The sequence below is a fragment of the Plodia interpunctella genome, chromosome 30, assembly GCF_027563975.2.
Source record: "Plodia interpunctella isolate USDA-ARS_2022_Savannah chromosome 30, ilPloInte3.2, whole genome shotgun sequence".
Taxonomy (NCBI): Eukaryota; Metazoa; Arthropoda; class Insecta; order Lepidoptera; family Pyralidae; genus Plodia; species Plodia interpunctella.
The window spans coordinates 3,723,714-3,747,737 of record NC_071323.1 but is presented as its reverse complement, the minus strand read 5'-3'; the positions used below and the strand labels follow the sequence as shown (position 1 = coordinate 3,747,737).

Genomic DNA, 24,024 nt, shown 5'->3' with positions numbered 1-24,024 from the left:
TTTAGTATACCCTAGATATTACCCTTAATTAAATACGGGGCTGCTGTCTAGTTTTAAGAACCTTTATGTTGTTTGTTCTCATGTAAGTGGATTTATTGTTATCTTTTATGAGAATAAATTCTTTAATCCTATAAAATCACAGATTTAGATATCAATCTGTGCATAAAATAGTCTTCATACCAAAACCTAGCCACACAACCATCCAGTCGACCTTTACGTAATGGAATTCCATAAAAAAAATGTACAGTTCCAAATGTATTAAACACAGAAGTCCATGACAAAACCCTTTGTGGACCAAACTTGTTAAAGAAAAATAAAAGTGCCGAAGTAGCTCCTTGGGGTACGCCCGGCCTTCATCTCACTTCGCTCTACCTGTCCCTTTCTTCCTAACGTTTTTCTTATGGGAATGAACAAGACAGCAGGTTAGAATAATAAAATGATCATTTAATCGTGAGAACAAAGCTTTGGTTATGTAAGAAACATGTGTGAGTTTTTGTCAAACGCTTATTGTAGTTCGACGGAGAATATGCGAAGGTCGCTAAGTAATTACTTTTTTTTGTGGTTATGGTTTGATACACAAACCTTTAATATCACATATATGTTTACCTTTTTTTACATTTATTTACGTTTTTATATTCAGAATAGCGCCAATACTTATGTAGGTACTTTATCACATTCGCCCGTGACATGAGACCAGTGTTGTACTGACTCGAGTGTCTATAATGCTGAATGGATCTCTACCAGGAGGAACCCACAGCACATCATTTGTACAACAGCTGTTCTTAGATTACATGAATCTTTGTTTAAATGAACTTGTATCTTTCCTGTTTGGACAAATTTTGTTTTTTTTCTCATTTTGTTCTACGTATGTTCTGTTTGCTTTTTTATCTGTTTTGTGTTATGGTGTTTTATTATTTATCTTACTACATACTTCTCTATATATACACTACATTATACCTAAAGAGGGAGTGTTTGTGAATTTGTGTACAGAAATCTTCGGAACTATTCAACCGATTTCCAAAATTCTTTCACCAGTAGAAAGCTACGTTATTTCCGAATAACATTTAGTACTTTTTATTCCCACAGGAGCAAAATCCCGGGATGCAGCTAGTATTTAACAAAATGATGCAACAGTGTAATTCAAAGCCCCTATAGCTAATAACTATTAAGATGATAAAGATAAGTTTCCATTTCAATTGAAGCTGGCAACACGACTGAAAGGTATATATACACTACATTATACCTAAAGAGGGAGCGTTTGCGAATTTGTGTACAGAAATCTTCGGAACTATTCAACCGATTTCCAAAATTCTTTCACCAGTAGAAAGCTACGTTATTTCCGAATAACATTTAGTACTTTTTATTCCCACGGGAGCAAAATCCCGGGATGCAGCTAGTATTTAACAAAATGATGCAACAGTGTAATTCAAAGCCGCTATATCTAATAACTATTATGATGTTAAAGATAAGTTTCCATTTCAATTGAAGCTGGCAACACGACTGAAAGGTACAGCAAAGTGTGAGCGAGACGACCGACAATTAACTAATCAAGTAATCATGGGGTCATAATCTTTAACCGATCACTGTTTTTTCATAAATGTTCGGTTGAAGAGCCATTTGGTTTTACTTTTTCAATGTAACTTTAAACGCCGTTTTTTCTTACAAGTCTTAGTTAAACGAATATAACAAACATACAGACTTAACACCAACCTAATGTCCTTACAAACTTTCACATTTGTAATATAACTAGCTGATGAGATCATCAACGCTATTCTCACGATGATTTCCTCGCTGTAATCAAGTGGTGGTCCTTAAAATACCTTAACGAGTGTGTTATTGTTTACACCATATCAAATTTTATTCAAATCGCCTAAAGACATCTGACTTTACTTATCACGAGTACCGGCACATGAGTCTGATTGGTTTGAGACTTTTTACTTTCAGGCGAAATATCGTAAAAGTCAATCAAGGATACCCAGCCTTCGCATCAATGGCGATATTTTAGCAGTTTTAGGGTTTCAAAAATGAACCTTTATTTTCCAACCACAGGTTCTGTCTGCCCCGTCAAGTATAACAATATGACGAATACATACCAGGCCACCAGCGCATCTAAGGAGATCAACTTACAATGGTAACCTGAGCACGTGTGCAGCGTTGCCGCGTTTTGCAATCAAGAGGGACGGCAACGCATATCCTGACTCCTTGATGTCGATAACATGCACTCGACTTTGACCTTATTTCACCTTTTTGCTCAATTAATTTGAGTCTTGGATGTTTATCTATATATGTATTTGTTATAAAATATAGTATCGTTGAGTTAGCATCCCATAACACAAGTCTCGAACTTACTTTGGGGCTAGCTCAATCTGTGTGATTTGTCCTAATATATTTATTTATTGATTTCATGAATAAAAAAGACAAATCATGCGGAAGTAGGTAGTAGGTAGGTATGTTTTGTCCATAGAGTTTATACAAAGCCCTCCTATCCCATTTATTACCACAGATATTAGAACATTAGTTAAATACAACGCGATGGAACCATGTAATAGGGAGTATTACTGCACATTTATCCCGCCAGAGTACAGCACTGTATGTTAGGTAAACAATAGCTTTGCCGCCTTTTGCTGTGTCGATTAAAACGTTTATTTTAGAGCACTTTATTAATCCTTTCATTATGTAGCATATTCGGGTGCCGATATTTTGGGAAAAATCGTTTTTTACATTGTTGTATATGTTCACAAACGAATGCTTACATAATGAAAGGATTAATAAAGTACTCTAAAATAAACGTTTTAATCGACACAGCAAAAGGCGGCAAAGCTTTTGTGTACCTAACATACAGTGCTGTACTCTGGCGGGATAAATGTGCAATAATACTTCCTATTTTGTTAAACTTCAATGTAATGTTTTTATATCTGTGTTATCTGACTGTGGTTCAAACATACTCTAAGCTAAAATATGTTTTGTCAGTATCGCACATTATATGTGAAATTGACAAAAAGAAACAAAACATATTTTAGCTTAGAGTACCTATATTTTCACTTTTATGAATAACAAGGTGAAATATTATTTTTTCATCAATCGCGTCTCACCGTCACGCCTTTTTGCCAGATCATTTTTATCATTTCTCATTTCCTTACATAATTTCAAAGGGATTTTCGCAAAAAGGGCCGCGAGTATTCCTTCAATTTACTTGTTTACGTCAAAAAAAATCAGGTAGGCTTACCATTTGACCTTCTAACATAAATAACTAATTCAGATATTCTGACGATTTCTTATTTGTGTATTGTTTTTAAATTTTATCATGACAAGATTTTTTTTTTCATCACTTTAAATCATAGATTTAGTAGCGCCCCGCGGGCGGCCCCGTTTTCTACAAAGTTCTCATACATAATCACGTGGGCATCTAAAAAAAATTGGAAAAAAGTATTTGCAATACTTTCTCAAATTTATTATGAGACGGGCGCCAAAATTCATACTTTATTTTTAAAAAAAGTTAATTTGTTTATGGCCGCCACAGATTTTCGTCTACCGCTTTGCGTTTAGTTTTCACATAGGAAGGCGTGTCGTCGCGTCTGACCAGCTGGGGAAAGCGCTCGGCACTGCACTAGTTGTAACTGGCGATTATTCAAATATCAGGGAAATCGACTGACCGACTGATAAAAAAGTAAAGACTGATTCGTTTTTTTTTATTAGAAACTCGCTTTAACTAGCTCATAACTTGTTACTGTTAATATCTCAGGTTCTAAGCAACGTATCACGTTGAAATCTCTATCAGATTTTAAGTCAAACCATCCGCTATACAGCTTTGAAAACTGCATCAAATTCTATTTAGTAGTTTTTGCGTGACGCTCGAACAAACATAGACAAGTAGACATAGATTCTAAAAATAATTGTTTTGGTTTTTGTTAGTCTCATAAAGACCCACCAAAATTATTATTATTTAATACTTTATATGTACAGACATGCTCACTTACAATATAATCTTCCTAAATTTAAAAATTTATATGGAACAAGAATACCTAACTAGGTACATGATACCCAATTAATCTCAATAAACTTCATTTAGAACTACAGGAGTTATACAACAACAATTACAAAAAGTTTAAATTGAAACTGAAAACATATTTTATATATAAATGTAATAGCGACTCACCGAACACAGATAAACCCCGCGATGTTGTCGCGGTTCGGTAATGTTAATTTGTGTATTTGTGGATATTTATACAAAATAAATGATAAAAAACATATATATTATGTTGTTGACATGAATTCTAAGATGTTACACGCAAGCTCAAATAATTCCTACTGCGACCTGCTCAGGTCTGGAGTTCTCTCTCCGCTTCTATATTTCCCGAATCAATTTAGGGATCATATCTACTCTTGCCGTAAAGATCCCTATATCGAAGCGGAGAGAGAACTCCAGACCACAGCAGGTCGCAGTAGGAAACAGGAACCAAATCGGAAGATACGATGAGACGGAGTGTCAACCACATTGGGCAAGTGTGTGCCCAGCTAGTGACCACTTTTTATCGCATAAACTATGTATGCAATTTTCTCCTATTGTTCTTTGGCATAACTATTTTGGCGTGATCGGTCTGAGGCATAATTGATTGTTGGCATACGGGTGAATGTGGCATAATTGACTTTTACGTTGGGTTAGGTTAGTTATGGTTCAAATTGTTATGCGTAAACCATGGTCCCGGGTTCGATCTCCGGTCGGGTCATGATGGAAAATGATCTTTTTCTGATTGGCCCGGGTCTTGGATGTTTATCTATATATGTATTTGTTATAAAATATAATATCGTTGAGTTAGTATCCCATAACACAAGTCTCGAACTTACTTTGGGGCTAGCTCAATCTGTATGATTTGTCTGTATATATTTATATTTAAATATAGTAAAAGTATGCCATGTTAAATTATGACATAAAATTGTATGCATAAAAATAGGGAACTATCTAGCTGTGATTCTCTTTTATACATAAAAAGTTAAATCTATGTATTCAATCATTTATTTGCCGATAATTTGTCAATATTATCAGCAACATCCCGGTTGCCTCCTCATTCATAGAGCGTCGGAGCCCAAGGTCCAAATTCCTACTTGTCTCCTCCGTTTCGCACAATTTTCCGACATCATTAGTTATTTAGACTATTAGCACGCATATTATCCTTAACAACATCAAAGGTACAAATAAAATATATGGTATATTGTAAATTGATTTATCTTTGAGACGGATACAGGCCACACAACCTCGCTCATATGTCGAAAGGAGCATAAATCGAATTATGTATATTCTCTCCTGTGTATAAATGTTGGGAGATTTCGTTAGATTCGAGTGTTATGGTACAGAAACTGCAAAAATAAAGCAACAACAAAAATGTCGCCAGCGCTGCTTAATTCAGACACCAGTCTCTCACAATCTTATTATGTTCTCATGATAATACTTGTATTAATTATATTTAGGAACATTCTTGTAGAAAGATTGTGGAGATAAATAAAGACTTTTTGGAAAAAAAAGGTCACGTCTTGCGTAGACCGGCACATTACGTAGGGAACAAATGTCTGGGCTATGCCGCTCCCGTCCGGCGCTGGCAGAAGGCAAACCCAAGAAGTGCTGGCTTAATGTCTCAATGGATGATATGCGTGTCACTGGTCTGACAACTAGCGATGCCGACGACCGTGCGGAGTGGAGACGCAAATGTGAAAGCGGACTCTGGGCTCCGACGCTCAACGGCTGAGGAAGTAACCGGGAAAATGCTCTGATGAGAGAGAGAAGTTCACGTGAAGCGAATCAAAAACTTTTATCGATTATTATTATATTTATATATAAAAATGTTCTCCTTTTCTGTGGCCTAGATTCAGTCGGTCTATGAAAGCTCTTAAACGGATGCTCGGAACTTTTAACGATGCGTTTGAAAAAGTTCTCATTTTGACAATTTAAAAAAATGACAATTAGTCGCCATGGAAAATCCTAATCCTTAGGATATTATAAACGCGAAATCAAGAATTGTCGGAGCACAGGGTGCGTTTTCCTATTCTTGCTCCCCCACTACGCACGGTTTCGGCATCCTTAGTCCGAATCCCGACACAGATTATATAGGCTATTCATTGGCTAGACTCGTGTAGTAAAAAATAAAACGAATGTGATATGATGAATATACAAAATTATATTGCAAAACCAGACCGATTCAATAGTGTTTGTTTGTATTTAAACTTTGTTTTATTAACAAGAGGAACTACGTGTATTTTTTGCTTTTACGTTCTTTCATATAGAACGTAGTAATTACTACACATTGGTATGTAATGTACATAAGTACCTATTTGGAAGGCTTTTTGTGTCGTTAGTCTTTTTCTTTTTTGCTACACGAAAAACGTTAGCAATGTGTGACGACTAAGCGTTTTGTTTTTACTCGCGATTATGAATGTGGCATCACAATGAAAGAAAAATTAAATCGGTTGTAAAGTCCAGTAAATGTGGTGACATTCCACGATAGAATTTTAATGACATTTTGTATGTTTTGATGTCTATGTTTTGTAATGTAATTGAAAAAAATATAGAGTTAAGACAATATTATACATTCGCAAAAAATTTTGTTTGTTTGTTAACTCATTCTTCACACTTTGTCTAGATACTCCGATCCTAATAATTTTGCATACAATAGTTACGAGTACGATAAAGGTTACCTTTTTTCCATAATGTAGGAAAATCACGCAGGCGAAGCCGCGGATAAACGTAGTAGTTAATACATAACATCATCACTACCTAGTATAATAAAGTCGCTTCCCGCTATAAGTCTGTCCCTGTGTAAAACTACGCAACGGATTTTGATGCGGGTTTATTTTAATTGAGTGATTCAAGAGGAAGGTTTCGGTGTATAATTTATCATAGATTTTCCCAAGCGAAGCCGGGCTACTAAAGTTTATTTATTTGTGCGTCGGTCACCTTTTCACACTTTATCTACACAATCTTCAGTTGCGAGACCTTTAATGCCATGAAAAAGCACTGATCTGACGTAGAACTTAACGTGGGCGAAGCCGCATGTAAAAGCTAGTACATATCATAAAATACATAAAATATATTTCATAATATAACGACGTAATAAAGAAATATTAAAATTCATAGCGGGACACGGCGTCCTTAGATTACCCGCCTAATTGCTTCCACGTTGACGTTGACAGGTCTGCGAATGTCATGGATTTAAAATTAAGGTTAATTTACTTCAAGGTAACTAGTTTATTTGATTCATACATAGGGTTTATACAGTGCTCCTATCTTATTTATTCCATACAACTCGATATTAGCATGTAGCCACAGACATAAACAGGTACTGTGATGTTAGAGCGCTTTTTTGTTTGACATATCCCATAAACTATAAATATATTAGTAAACAAAACAAGACAGATGTGTTAGTGATGTTCCACGATGGATTTACGCACTTAAATAATCGTAATCATTTGATAATGGAGGTTTTTTTTTTGAGAAATGAACTTTTACGTACCTTTTTAAATTAAGTTACACGCGTGTATATAATTAGTAGGTACTCCGTTGTACGAAGTACCTACTAATTCCATGGTTACACAATTTTGACAGAAGTGACAACAAGATAATTTTAATTTAAACTACAGAGAATATGGAGAGTTTTTGTTTTGTGTATGATATTACACGGCAATCAATACATATTTCGATGAAATTTGAAATAGATATAGTTAATGACGCTAGGTGAAATATAGGATACCGAGAGCAGAACTGCAGGCAACAGCTGGTATCTAATAATATATCAAATCCCATCTGATGCGTCATGATTTGATACAAATAATCTACTACCGATTTATGAGATATTTTATAATGTTAGTATTTATGACTTGGGTAAATTTAAAACCTGTGGGATTTTCCATAATACTGAACGGATTGATTTGATAGATTTTAACATAATATACGATGCATATAACATTTGAATAAGAGATTGTATGTTAGTCCAAGGTATCAGCTATCTCAATAACGAATTCCATGAAAATTGGCCCAGCCGTTTGAGCGTGAAGAAGTAACAAACTATACTCGTACATATCTACAAAATTTTGCTTTTGTTATGTGTGATATTGGTATACGAAGTGGTAGGATATGGTACCTTGGGTAATCGTTACAAGAATTTGTAATATACTAGATTTGCCCGGGGCTTCGCTCCCGTGGGAATTGAGATGAAATATAGGTTATAGCAATCTCGGATAATGTAGCTTTCTAATGGTGAAAGAATTTTTGAAATCGGTTTGGTAGCTTCAGAAATGTCCCGCCTCAAACCTCAAACATACAAACACACAAACGCTTTACCTCTTTATAATATTAGTATGTATTTTATATTATATATAGTAATTATTTATAATTATTTGTATTCGTAATATATTTGTGTAGATAAATGGATTGGCTGATCACAAGAATTTAATAAGTAAAGACATTAATTAATAAGTCTACAGCTGACAACTAATAACGCGGCCATTTTGTCGTTGAGTTCCATGTACTGTAGACTAGCTGCGCCCCGGGGCTTCGCTCGTGGGAACTAGGGAACCCTATATATTATTCCAAGTTATATTACGGGTAGAAACCCGTGTAGATACCAAATTTCATAACATCCGTCCTGTAGATTTTGAGTGTAACAAGCATACATACATACACATCCCCATCAATCCTCACAAAGTTTCGCATCACTACCCCTTATTAATAAAAACATACTATAGAATAGTTGTTCTATATATTGTCTCGTTCTTTCAATGTCAGATACTGAAAAGAGAGAGAGGGACAAAACAAAGAAAAACTAGGTACTCCAAGCCTAATCAGAGAATTAAATGTTTATTAATAATGTAGGACACAAAACAAAGTCGCTTTCCGCTGGCCGTCCCTATGTATGCCTAGATTAGATCTTTAAAACTACGAAACGGATTTTGTTGTGGGTTTTTTATATAGATACAGTGATTCCGAGTAAGGTTTATATATAACAAGCATAATATTTCGCCCGTGCGAAGGCGGGGTGGGTCGCTAGTTTATTAGTAGGCTTGGGCTTCGACTTTATTAGAGGGCACAGTTTAGAAATTCCTCAAAGCTTCTAACTCGATCTCCGCGTCATATATTTTAGATTCGTGTAATTAATTTTATACTCCCATCTGTGCAGACGACATAATTTTCTTGGTTTTACGCGCCAAAAATAAGACGTCAAGGTTGACGTAAATATTAGTTATCTGTGATGTTAGTAATGGCGGCATATCACTTATCTTTGATTAGCGGCTGCATGGTCTTAGATCCCTTTGCCTTTCCACATGGATAAACGAAACAAAAAACAATTCTTTGATTAAAAACGTTTATTTTAGAATACTTTATTAATCCTTTCATTATGTAAGCATTCGTTTGTGAAAATATATAACAATGTTGCGTATTCGGGTGCAGAAATATTGGAAAAAATCGTTTTCCATAACATAAAAAAGCTTCGAAAACAATGGGATACGCCTCACGCTGAAAATTTTCGAGCCAGTAAACGGTCGAAAAGAAGCTCGGAACACTTCACACGTGAAGACTTATTAAAATATGGACTTCATACAGGTAAGATCTTCAGTCAAAATTAAGTTTATATCAGTTTATGACCACAGTTGACCAAATAATGCAGAACATAACTAAACAAGTAAGAACAGTCTAAAATAGCGTTATTATTTTCAGAATAATACACTAAATCCTTTCTATTTCCATTAAACTCGAACCCCGATTGCGTAGAAGGTATTTTTGGTCGTAATATCTGCAACAATATTGAAAATTGGCGCTTTTTGCATTTCCATTGGCAATGTATGTATTGTATATAAGACCTATTATTTGTTAATTGACGTCCCGAGGACGTACATTACAGTATCGTGACATTTTTAATAATGATGTAAATTCGCCCTCCTATTCAATACATATAATAAAATTGAAGAAAGGTCAAATTTGTACATTGGATATTTTTTTAAAATTCTTCATGGAATATACTCAGTTACTGATGTAGATGACGAAAATATAGTTTTGGATTTTTTTGTCTGTCTGTCTGTCTGTCTGAACGCGCATCACTCGAAATCTACTGGACCGATTTGCTTGAAATTTGGTATGTAGGTACCTTATATACCGGGTTAACATCTCAGATACATTTCATCCTGGTAAATGGTCAGGTTCCCGTAGGATATTTGAAACACTAATTGTGAATCAAAAATTCCTCGGAATCCCGGGTTAACATCTTACAGACATTTCATCCCGGAAAATGAGGGGGGTCCTGTAGGAAAATTACAATAACAATCCACGGAGCCGATTTACTTTAAAATTTTGTATAAAGGTGTAAACAGAATATAAACAAATTGTTTTTATCGATTAAAGTCTGATATAGATATAATGGGCGCAGTATGTATGTATGTATGTGTACTGAGTGACTGACTGACAGACAACATACACCCGAAACTGCTGGGCGGGAAGCTGAAATTTGGCATGTAGGTGAGTGTAGTTGAGCACTAAGAGAGGATTTTTGGAAATTCTACCCCGAAGGGGGTGATAGGGGTGAAAAAGTGTAAATATGAAAGTTCTACACCGTCGAAGTTAGTGACTTGAAAATTTGGATTTTGGTTGTTTACAGCAAAGTAATGAATACTTTGTTTCAGATTTTTCTGTAAAATTAACCCTCAACCCTTTCATAAGGAGGGTGAAAATTTGTATGGGACTTAATACAATTTTCAAGATAAAAAGCTGAAAATTGGCACACTTACTTTTTGTAGTAAATAAATGTTTAATTTATGTTTGTGGTTAATTAAAACCGGGACGTAAAACGTCATGGAAAATGGGACGGCACGCGTTGCAGAAAGCGGGAGTGGGAGTCGGAGCGGGAAATGGGAAGGAGACACGTAGTGGGAAACAGGACGGGAGACACATTGCAAAAAAACATGATGGCACAATATGAAGGAAACGGTACGTGATATCTACTTTACATTACATAGCAGGACGCGGGATTGGACAAGTTTGGAGCGGGAAATGGGAAGGAGACACGCAGCGGAAAACAGAAAATTGAACTAAAGATGAGAAAAAATGCGAATTTGAATAATATATGTTTACCAGTCTTACAGTGTACGCGATAAAAAAATTACTGAGATTTTACTATGAAATTGACGCGGGCGAAGCCGCGGGCAAAAGCTAGTTTTTAATATAATATGTATAAGACCTATATTTGTTAATTGACGTCCTTGGAGAAAAGGCTGCGGTGAAGTTTGTTGCGCCGCTTCTTCTTCGCCTGCGCTTTGGAAGCCGGCGGTAGACTTAAGTAATTTTTTGACGTCAATAAGTGATGTATATCATCCTAAATTGAATAAAGAATTTTGAATTTGAATTTAATAACGAATAACTGCCAGAACGTGACCATAAAGGTAATCACTTTACAGTATCAAATCCGTCCATCCTCGCTCACACTTTCGTACCTATATAGAATGTTTTTATTATAATTTTATTTATGATGATTAGTGTTAAAATTTATAAAGAGATTCTTTTTGAATCATAGATCAATTACATTGCAAAATATCCCAGTAGAAACAATATATCGCTCAGCTCGCTGCTTACTTCATCACTTTGAAATTTTAGGTTATAATGGAATTATAAATGTTACTTATGATATATAACCTGATTTTTATTTATATCATTTTATTTTACATCCACGATTGGCTTCTGATTTGGTACGCTAAGTCTCCATGTTGCATTTTGTTCAAATTCAAATCATTTATTCAGAAATTAGACCTTCACAGGCACTTTTTCTCGACAATTTTTAGTTGAGTTGAGTTAGTATCCCATAACACAAGTCTCGAACTTACTTTGGGGCTAGCTCAATCTGTGTGATTTGTCCTGATATATTTATTTATTTATTTTATATTTATAGCTACAAACTACTGGCATTTCGGCAGTTCCACTTTGGGAACTAAACTGCAAAGTGTTTTGATAATTGACGATGTTTTATTCTACTTCGACGAGTCGGCCATTTTGCAATTGCAAGTTCATCAAAAATGTTGTCGGAATTAATTGCACACATGATTGCTACACTGGAAGATATATATCTATATGTCTCGCGATCAAATTCAGTGTGCGTATGACATTTTCATCAAATTGGTCCTCTCCCGATGCAGCTCCTACAGGCACGGCTGTCTCCAGCTCCACATATCTATCCAGAACGCAGAACTGCACCATTTTGAGCATTTCCATATTGATTATCACTCCCTGAATTAATTTAAAAATAGAAAAATCATCTCGAGTTCATTTCAAACAGGTACTTAGCTTATAATATCACACCATACCCAACACAATTGTTTTGGGATATATATCATCAATGATATATATCATCATCATCTGCAGCCCTCCGTGACCCACTGCTGGGCATAGGCCTTCTTCCGTCTCCGCCAACCATCTCTGTCCTGGACCATCTCCAGTTGTTGCTAGCAATTTCCTTTACATCGTCGACCCATCTAGCCACCGGATGTCCTACGCTCCGTTTTCCATTCTGGGTTACCAACGATATACATTGAAAAGCCCTTTTTTTTTGTTTATAATTTACTATTATTAATTTACTTTATTCAAAATTTGTTTTTCATAAACTTATTTTAATTTATCGTTTTAGCTAGATTGGTTTTCCTTATGCTTCCTTATCAGTTAATCACAATAAATTAGTAAAGAATATTTCATTTAGAAAGTTGTTTCATTAAATTTTCGTTCTCAAATAGGAATAATTAAATAATAATATATTGAAATCAAATCGGTCTCAATTAATATAATTAAGTTTTTATATATTGACTTAGCGCACGTAACACATGAGTATAACTATGAAAGCTAATGAGAACAGAAGTTATTTATCTAGAGATCCAACTAAACTGTATTATCCAATTATCCACTCAACATTATATCAAAAAAAAAATTTGTTATGTTACGGTTATAAAAATATTCAACAAGATTCCAAAATTCATACGCGAATTGCCATTGAATCATTTTAAAAGACAATTAAATAAATGGCTTCTTGATAAATGTTTTTACACAATCAAAGATTTTTTTGTATAGCAATGACATTGATTAACAGTGACATTTTATCTTAATTTAATCTGTCATTTTATAACTTTTTAAATATACCATTATTAACATTTGCATGGTGTTGACAACCATCATGTGGATATTGTATTATCTACCCTATTGACGACCTCGGTGGCGCAGTGGTAAAGTGCTTGCCTCTGAACCGAGAGGTCCCCGGTTCGATCCCCGGTCGGGTCATGATGGAAAATGATCTTTTTCTGATTGGCCCGGGTCTTGGATGTTTATCTATATATGTATTTGTTATAAAATATAGTATCGTTGAGTTAGTATCCCATAACACAAGTCTCGAACTTACTTTGGGGCTAGCTCAATCTGTGTGATTTGTCCTAATATATTTATATTTATTATTTATATTTATATTTAAGCAAATAAAAATGATTTGATTTGATTTATTGTTTACAATATATCTTAAACCGAACTGAGCTAATATACTTCTAAGTACAATATCGTAATATTTTTCTCAAAACATATTCACATAAAGATGTGGGCTAACATTTTCTGAAGTGGTCATGTGATCTAGTGGTTAAGACGCCCGCCTGTGATCGAAAAACCCCAGGTTCGAATTCTACTCGTGCCACACGAGTTTGTACACCAATCTGACTCATGTATAGGTAGTTTTCATCATCCACCACTTGCTTCCGGTGAAGGAGAACATCGCGAGGAAACCTGCTCACTGGTGGACAGTTTAGTTCACTAGTATCCCACTACGTTCCGCTATTAGTAAGTCGTTGTTAAAGTCATGCCAGATGCTTTTAGGTGTCGTGAATACAATCTGACGTCAGTGTTAGCAATAACACACTAAGAAAAGCCTTTTCTTTGACCCACAGATGTTCAAAAACGCTTTGGAATTTTGTAATAGATATTCATTATTGATGTAATTAGATAAATAGGTTCAGAATACATTTATATATATTTATATATATATATATATATATATATATATATATATTTATATATATATATATATTTATATATATATATATATATATTTATTTATTTATTATTTTGATTTTTTTAAATATTGATTTCAAAAACGGGTGGTTCTATCGAGACGTGTGAGGCGTCAAAAGATGCGCCTCCGTTAGCCTGATAAGATGGTGCAACAAGCTAGCGAGGGTCCGATAGAAAACAATTTGGAAAAAAGACGAAAAAGTGTGAATTTAATAAAATTTGTATGAAAAATTTCTATGTTACAGGTGAAAATGCAGCAAAAAATCCCATTACACATAGTTTATATTTCGAGAAGACACCCATTTATCTGTGTCGTTATCAAATCGTTAAATTGATTTCGATAATATAATTGTATGTATATGTTACGCGGATATATCTCGCAAATATATCATCCAATTGCGTTGGGATTTACATCATTGTATGATACCACTCGACGCTCGAAGTTGTGACCGCTCGATCGCAATATTTCTAAGTGAGGGTAAACGCACACCGAACACGTAATTAATAGTGAGACGCAAATTTGTACGCGCTTACCGAACATAGATTTTGTTGTTTAGATTTAATTGTGTTGTTCTCATGTGAAGTGAATTTGTAATTCTTAATGAGAATAAATATATCTTAAACCATAAATCCTTTTCTGGTAGCGCCATCTTGTCTGGTATCACTAAAGATCATCGTCACGGCACAAGCTGAGTGGTACCCTTTTGTAGCATATTTAATGTACCTTTGTAATGTTAACATTTTGTTCATTTTCTGTGATGTATATTAATATTTTATGAATAAATTTATTTCTATTTCTAAATTGGCCAATCAATTAAGATTGCTTTTCATAAATGTCCAAAACTAAGACCCCTGAAAACCGACGTCATGTCTTGACAACAAGCTAAAGAGGACCTTTATGTTAATATATGTATAAGACCTATATTTGTTAATTGACGTCCTTGGAGAAAAGGCCGCGGTGAAGTTTGTTGCGCCGCTTCTTCTTCGCCTGCGCTTTGGAAGCCGGCAGTAGACTTGGTTTAAGTAATTTTTTGACGTCAATAAGTGATGTATATCATCCTAAATTGAATAAAGAGTTTTGAATTTGAATTTGAATATGGTTGCATAAACATTTTGGGATAGATATGTATGGTTGTCCAAATAAATTATTTCCGTTTGTAATTAACGAAGCATTGACCATTTGTTGTCAGTTGTTAATTTAAATTACAAAAATTAATTGTTCTGTACTACTGGCAATATCATTGTGATGGCAACACTAAGTTGTTCGCTTAAATGCAACTGTTTTTAAATGTTCTCTTCGCTTTGTTTTACGCTGTGTTAGGAGGCAGACATTACACCATCCATAAATGACTTCTTTATTTGAATATATTTTTGTTTTTTTTTTTTCTTTCGCCTATAACCCTATTATTCTACACCATTAAAGCCAGTACCAGAGAGCTAGTTCAAGAAATGCTTATGTTTAATTATCTGTCCAGACATATCACGATTAGGCCAATGAACGATCGATGATATGTGCAACAGGCATAGGTAAATGAAGTCCGGAATAAAATATATTAGAATTGACTGATAAACAATCCACAGTCAGTGAGAAAGTGAAAAGAAACTAGGTGTGCTAAAATAATTGACCATTTATATTCTGTATTGCTGCAATTGGCAATTATTATGACATTATTGTAAATGATATTTACCATAAGTACGACTACGTATATGTCAACAATTGACTGCACAATTGAAACAAACATTTCATACGTAATGCTCCATTATAAGGAGAAATATATCAACAGAATCCTTTGTCCATAATTCTAGTGACAAAACGATTTGAAAAGACGCTATTAAAAATTGCGTTTACATCGAAACGGAAGCGAATTTTATAATGAATTCAAAAGCAATCTCAAAGAGTAACCAACAGGGCTTAATTTTAATGAGTTTTCAACTCGAGCTGACGGCAAATTGCTGGTTCGAGTTGGTTATTCCGATGGCCTAGAATTCCTATTCGATATGACAAGTTAAAACTTCCCTAGTTTGAGTAACAGGAATGACATCCCGGATGCACCATCTGGCGATGCAACAGACACTGTTTACTCGCGAACATTAATCGATTATCCAGCAATTCCAACATCAAAAATCCCTGGACGTGAATCAACATTCCATACTCCTTGCGTTTAAAACACTGATTTTGAATGCAGCAAACTGGTATCGATTGTGTGCGACTCGTCAGGTTGGGGAACGCATTTCTCCGTGGCTGTCGCTTTGTTGTATGTTTTGGTGATTCACTGAGACCAAGTCGCGTCCTGGTGGTTTCGTGAGAATAATAGAGCTAGCTTGAGACGAGACACTAATAAATAGAGCGGCGATCGCGTATTGACGTTTGGACGGGACTCACTGGAGCGTGATGCTGACAGACGCACTGTCGCTCGCTACTGAACCGTTTTAACAACACTTATTAGCTTTTTTTTGCGGCGAACAACGATCACAGACACACACAGGATGTTTCACTTAATAACGCGCGCTCACCTGAGCCTGACTGGTGGCGGGATGTTGAAAGCCGGGAACAATTTCGCGTTGGGACTCTCAAACAACATTGCGATTGTTTTTTCACCGCGCGCGCATCGTGCACACAACCTCTTCGTCTGGCTGGCGGCCGTACACTGCCGCTGCCGGTGCCGCGTCGCGGGGCTCCGTCCCTCGCCCCGCACCCCTCGCCCCGTGACGTCACGCCCGGAACGCTAGGCCTTTACGTGCCGCACTTTGCGTTCCCTCTCCGATGCATTGGCGAAGACAGAGATGGAAAGAATCCGAGTGTGCTTTGTGCAGGTGGGTATTCTGGTTCACCCTCCGTTTTGTAAGGTTTCTTCGGATCTAGGCTGGCAGTCGCTACATTATATGAGAGAGGGGTAAAACTGTACTTCTTCTCCGTTTTACACTTCTCTCTTAAACACTCTTCCTCTGCAGCTTAATAGATATATTAGGCATTAAATACTACATATATCGTCCAATCACAAATAAAAAAAGTGTTAACTTTATAAAAAAAACATCTCCAGAATCAGAGGAATGTTTTTACCTAATTTATATTCTTTGACAAAATTTTTAGGTTATTTAAAAATTATCCCGCGCGATAACCCAATATTTACGTCTTCAATATAAACTTCTACTCGTCTCAAAGTTCAGGGATTCTGGAAAACCACCACTTTCATTCATTAAAAAATGTTTCAAATCAAGCGATAATTTCAGAAAGCAAGTAGGTACTTACTTGTAGATAGTTTCAGAAAATACGTTTTCAAATTCATCAGTTTTGTATAATTTTTAGTATTAATTATACTTAGTACCTATTGATGATTTAGATTTAGTCTTTTAATGCTGATGAATTTTTTAAAAATCAAAAATCAAATCATTTATTCAGAAATTAGGCTTTCACAGGCACTTTTTCACGTCATATTCTAAATTAAATTATGTTTACCAAAGCTACAAAGTACTAGCATTTCGGAACGACCACTGCTGAAAATGGCTGGAAATGCCGATAGAAACTCATTCAAACAGTGTTGGTCCCTATTATGCCAGAAAGGCTTACCATTTTTTAAACATCAATTTATGTATAATTTTTTATCAGTAATATAACATAACTATCCGTTAAATTTATCCGTTAACTATCTATTTAAATATCCGTTTCAACTTTCGACATCTATATGTATATGATATCATATCCCATAGATAAGTACAAACTTTTTGCTTCATGATAATTTATAAAAATATTAAACCTAAATAAATACAATTAAAACTAACTACTAATATCAAAATCATTTTAAAAACTTACAATTTGATTTTAATTGGTTATGAATAATACGTATCCAGCCTCACTAGCCCACGTTTTTTAACTTATTCAATTTAACTTTATTTCAAATAGATATATTTTATTAATGATAACTACATTTTGAATTATTATCATTAAATACCTACCTAGTTGTTCGCCGCGAACTTAAATAAAAAAAAATGTTAACTTTATAAAAAAAACATCTCCAGAATCATAGGAATGTTTTTACCTAATTTATATTCTATGACAAAAAAAAATAACCTAAAAATAGATATATTTTATTAGTGATAACTACATTTTGAATTATTATCATTAAATACCTACCTGGTTGTTCGCCGCGAACTTAGACCTCCCGAACACAATAAATTTTTACAAAATTGTAAATAAGTGTTTCAAAAACCTACTTAACCGATTTTGTTGTCCCACAAACTTGAAAATTCTATTGACATATCATACACACTTTTAATTTTCATCACAATCAGACAGACAGAGTTCGAAACATACCTACATACAATGTATTTTTGTCCCAATATGATACCTATGTAATATCGTTTCGCTCGCTCGGTCGACACAATTATTATTGTTTAAATAAATAATTCTATATAATGTTTTTAAGTAAGAATACTTATTGTGAAGGCATTTGATCGCGCAGAATCGAGACATAATAAAAAAAAAACAATTTGTTTTCCGGCGCATTTTAATTTCACGTTCGTAAAGCAGACGTCAAAATTACGTTTAATAGTTTTGAATTCAAATTCAAATCATTTATTTAGAAATTTTTTTTTTATACATAAATCTATAATGTATACTAAAATAATAAAAGTATTTACAATAATTACTATGTAAGTTAAAATTAAAAATAAAAACTAAAATATTATATTGACACTAAATCGCCGTCGTCGTGAGTTTGGAAATTAGACCTTCACAGGCACTTTTACACGACAATTTTTATATTAAATACTTGGTAATTTCTCACAAGCAACAAATCACTGGCATTTCGGAACGACCACTGCTGAGAGGAAATGCTGAAAGAAACTCATTTGAACAGTGTCGGTCCCTATCATGCCAGAAGGGCTTACCATTATTATTGTTTATTACAAAAAAAAATTTAATAACATATAAAAGTAACTACCTAATTAGGTACATAGTCAAAAGTTATATCAAAACAGGTTATGATTGTGATCCGAGTGCTGATAAAATATATATAGATGTGAAACACAACTAATTACACAAAAATATATGAGAAACGAGCTGACCAGCTCCCTCTGGCAGCACCCGTTCACGAGTTGACGTTTTGAAGATTAGGTAAGGTAGATATAATAATATAAGTAGTATAGATAGTTTATTTTTTGTTGTTTGTCAAAAAATTCCTTTGTACAATTTAATTCAAAACAGATTCAAATCTAAACCCACAGTCCACAGGATGCAACGGTCAGAAATTACCAACTGATGCGCACACAGACACAGAGAAATGGAACCAAAACATTTGTTTTATGACGCCATTGTTTCAACTCAGTATGTTTACCGTTACTTAGATTGGATTTTATCACTTTTGGGATTGTAAAAGTTTTTCCGCGTGTCCTGTACTCACGCGCGTAGGAATATCTGTACAAAAAGTATCTTATGTATGACACACAGGGATGTGTGAAAGTATTATAGACATTGGTTGTGTAGTTCCGAAGATTACCTAGTTATCTTAAATATATCATACACATCACGACCTCGGTGGCGCAGTGGTAAAGTGCTTGCCACTGAACCGAGAGGTCCCGGGTTCGATCCTCGGTCGGGTCATGATGGAAAATGATCTTTTTCTGATTATATATCTATATATGTATTTCTTATAAAATATAGTATCGTTGAGTTAGTATCCCATAACACAAGTCTCGAACTTACTTTGGGGCTAGCTCAATCCGTGTGATTTGTCCTAATATATTTATTATTTATTTATTTATTTTATTATAACAGGTACAGGCACCTGTTCAACAACGCCACCATATTGCGATTTTTATACCTGTTATAAGGATTTGTGTATGTCTACAACGCACATACAGATACACAAACAGCATACCAGTAGCAACTAAACGGCTGGACCGATTTTTATCTAGTTTTTTTTATTTGAAAGAGAATTTAATCGAGATTATTATTCGCTATGTTTGGAACACGTCTGTTTGGAAAGCGTCAGCCCTTTTCCAGTAGATGAGAGGATTCAATGGATTGTATGTGTGCCTTGAAAAAGGTTTCGAATCCGACTTGTGCCTACAATCAATATTTGTATAATTTATAGTCAGATTGGTATACAAACTTGAGTAGATAAAGAGATTACTTACATTCGCGGGAGAATATAGAGTGGTCCTATTCCAGGGCGGAACCACACTCCTCAAAGAGCAGTAGACTTAACAAACAAATAAATTTACTTTCGATTATAAATTCACTTGCGACCCTATCTGGCTTCGCTCGGGTAAAACCATAATAAATTATACAAATACTCCCTCAGAAATATATATATATCTATTGGTGAAAACCGTACAAAAATCCGCCTGGTTGTTTTCGAGTTTATCGCGTTCACACTGACAGCCGCGACAGAATTCTTTTTCAAAAATAAATTTTTTGTATATGTATTTATGTATGTATGTATATTTTTTTGTTAATTTTTCTGTCAATATATATTATCATTTTTAAGTTTGTGGGACAACAAAATCAGTTGTGTAATTTTTGAAATATTCACAATTTTGTAAAAAAAAACATGAAAAATGTATTGTGTTCGCGAGGTCTAACTTCGCGGCGAACAACTGTTTACATGGAAGGATTAGGAACTCGGGATTGGCGTGTGGTCCCGCCCTAAAACAGGACTTCGTGCCTCAAGGACACATATTCTTCGCAGCCGATAGGCAACTATAGCATTTTCCAAGGAAGGTTAATGCCAGACAGACAGCCGCTCATAAAATCGGAGCCAAACAGACAGACAGACAGACAAAAATTTCCAAAACTATATTTTCGTCATCTATATCAGTAACTAAGCATATTAAAAAAAATATATCCAATGTACAAATTTGGCCTTTCTTCAATTTTATTATATGTATTGATGACCCCGGACTTCATGGCGTCACACTCGAAATGCAACACTCACGCGAAGATTAGCGACATCTAGGTACATTGCTATATACCTATGACTTGACCATAAATTTTTATTTTTTTTTTTATTCACGTGACACACACGTGACACACACGTTTTAGACACGCACATACGAAACGCTGACTTAACGTAGCGTAAAGATTCAAGTAAATATCAACATTTCTAAATTTTTAACATTACGACAATAATTATTGAAAGGCTGTGAATTGTAGATACACTAGGCGTCCACAGGAGCAACAAGAAGCTGGAATAATATCATTTTTGTCTCTGTGTGTGTGTGTGTGTGTGTAGTGCAAAAGGAACGTTGACCTCAAATAGTGTTGTGCTATGTTTGTTTACATGTCAAGATTACATTTTCACAGCCTATTTTTTATATCTCCCTTTTTGGAAGTGTTGATATTTACTGGAAACTTCGCACTTAAGGAACTACCTAAAGGTGCTATCAGTTTCGTATGTGCACAGAGTAACATAATAATTTACATTATCAAAGCGACAACAAACAGGTCGCGAATTCCGCGCGCACACGAATACCTTTTATAAAACAATAATGTTTTAAATTCTCAAATTGTTTTAAATTCGCCGCCGCCAATAAACAATGGACGCAATAATAATAATGATTCGTTTAGAAATATGCTTATTTGAGTTCGACACAACATTTTTGCATGTTGCATTAAAATTAACAGTTTAATTTTGGAGGCTATGATGTTAACACCGGCCTCGCGACATTAAACATCCTATATACTAATATTATAAAGAGATAGGTAAGCCTTTGTGAGTTTGTATGTTTGAGGTGGGTAATCTCGGAAACTACCGAACCGATTTCAAAAATTCTTTCACTATTAGAAAGGTACATTATCCAAGTTTGCTATAGGCTATATTTTATCTCAAAAATCCCACGGGAACGAAGCCCCGGGCAACATCTAGTATTTCATAATGCTCTTGTTGCCTCTCAGCTATGATAGCTGTGTAACTTAGTCGCCTCGTACGACATTCACGGGAGGATATGGAGTGGTCCTATTTCAGGGCGGAACCACAATCCTCAAAAAGCTTGACATTGTGTCCGGTCACAGGGGCGCTTACCATCATCTCTTAACGCGATCCACTTTACGACCTAAACTATAAACTGCATTGCAAATTCGTACCATCATCGGCTTAATTTTTTCTATGAACGCGATTCATTTTAGGTTCCATAATTGAACTGAGTTGCATTGGAATCGTTCTGTAAAAGTGATGGCCTCAGATATAAGAACGTGTATTGAGCGGTTAACGATTGTAAAAAAAATCGTTTAATTCGCTATTGAGGGTGGAGGGAGGTTAGTTACAAATTCCATTGAATTAGTGAGCAGGTACTCTGTACGGAGTAATATTTATAGCGCCCGGAATAACGTCTATACCTATCTATTAAAATGTAACAGTTATTATTTTTTATATAAATGAATTTACGTTATCAATTATTGTTTAATTTGTTTCCCATAGCACAGATTAAATAATACCCCAGTACCCATAGCAACAATATTACGTTCAAAGCCTGGATTAAATAGATACTTTTGAAATAGTTACGTATTTTGGTCCAAAATTACGAATATTTTTTCATCTTAAAAATCTGCAAGGTGAATCTGTTTCATTTTTATTAATGTATTATAGAAAATAGTAAACTATTATAAATAAATTGCTGTATAGCAGTTAGGTATCTATAATTTCTAGATTGATAAACCGAAAAATTCTGTCCTCAGCCATTGATTTTACCTCCCTATACTACACGAGCTCTGCCTTCTCTTTTATTTCATATATATCAATGGCCGAGGACAGAATTAGATGGAAAATGCCCCACCGACAAGAATAAAGTTCTTAAATTAATTGATGTTGAAACCGATATATATAACTAAATATAAAATATAAACCGAAATATAAAACTTTGTGAATCTTCTCGATTAATGGCAGTCCCGAAAGACGAATTAAGTAGTTTAATTTTTGTATCTTATAACTGAAATGCAAGCAAAATAACACATTCAAAATACTTGGACAAAATTATCAATTATGCTTAATTTAATGTCCTGAAAAATTTGTTTTTCAGTTTTTTTTTTCATTGAAATTGTTTAACTTTCTTATAATAATCCTCAATACATATAATAAAATTGAAGAAAGGCCAAATTTGTACATTGGATATATTTTTTAATTCTTCATGGAATATACTTAGTTACTGATATAGATGACGAAAATATAGTTTTGGAAATTTTTGTCTGTCTGTCTATCTGAACGCGCATCACTCGAAATCTACTGGACCGATTTGCTTGACATTTGGTATGTAGGTACTTTATATACCGGGTTAACATCTTAGATACATTTCATCCCGGTAAATGGTCAGGTTCCCGTAGGATAATTGAAAAACTAATAACGAATCAAAAATTCCTCGGAGCCCGGGTTAACATCTTATAGACATTTCATCCCGGAAAATGACCTCCTCATTTTCCTGCAGGAAAATTAAGTACAATAACAATCCACGGAGCCGATTTACTTTAAAATTTTGTAGAAAGAAAAATGGTTAAAAAATGTTAATATGAAAGTTCTACACCGTTGAAGTTACTGAATTGAAAATTTGGATTTTAGTTATTAACAAGAAATTAATGAATACGTGTTTCAAAGTGAGGGTGAAAGATTGTATGGGACTTCATACAATTTTCATGATAAAAAGCTGAAAATTGGCACACTTACTTTTTGTAGTAAATCAAAGTAAGTAAATACAAAAAATGTTTAATTTCAAATAATAATAAATAAACATTTATTTTTCTCTCAACTTAAATTCAAATTCAAATTCAAATCATTTATTCAGAAATTAGATCTTCACAGGCACTTTTTCTCGTAAATATTTATAGTTATTTCTCACAAGCTACAAACTAGTGGCATTTCGGAACGACCGCTGCTGAGAAGAAATGCCGAAAGAAACTCATTTGAACAGTGTTGGTCCCTATCATGCCAGATCGGCTTACCATTATTGTTTCTTACAATGTTTTTTTC

At 34.6% G+C, this 24,024-nt stretch overlaps 1 protein-coding gene across 1 annotated transcript in view; it reads right to left on the bottom strand.

The window, feature by feature from the left end:
* The window catches only part of msi (musashi), a 117,173-nt gene extending 100,442 nt beyond the window's left edge, over positions 1–16,731 (bottom strand). The window contains exon 1 of the mRNA XM_053767150.1: positions 16,583–16,731. Within this exon, the coding sequence (XP_053623125.1) occupies positions 16,583–16,650 (68 nt within the window). The 5' untranslated portion in view covers positions 16,651–16,731. The remainder of the gene's footprint in view (positions 1–16,582) is intronic.
* Between the last annotated feature and the right edge of the window lie 7,293 nt (positions 16,732–24,024).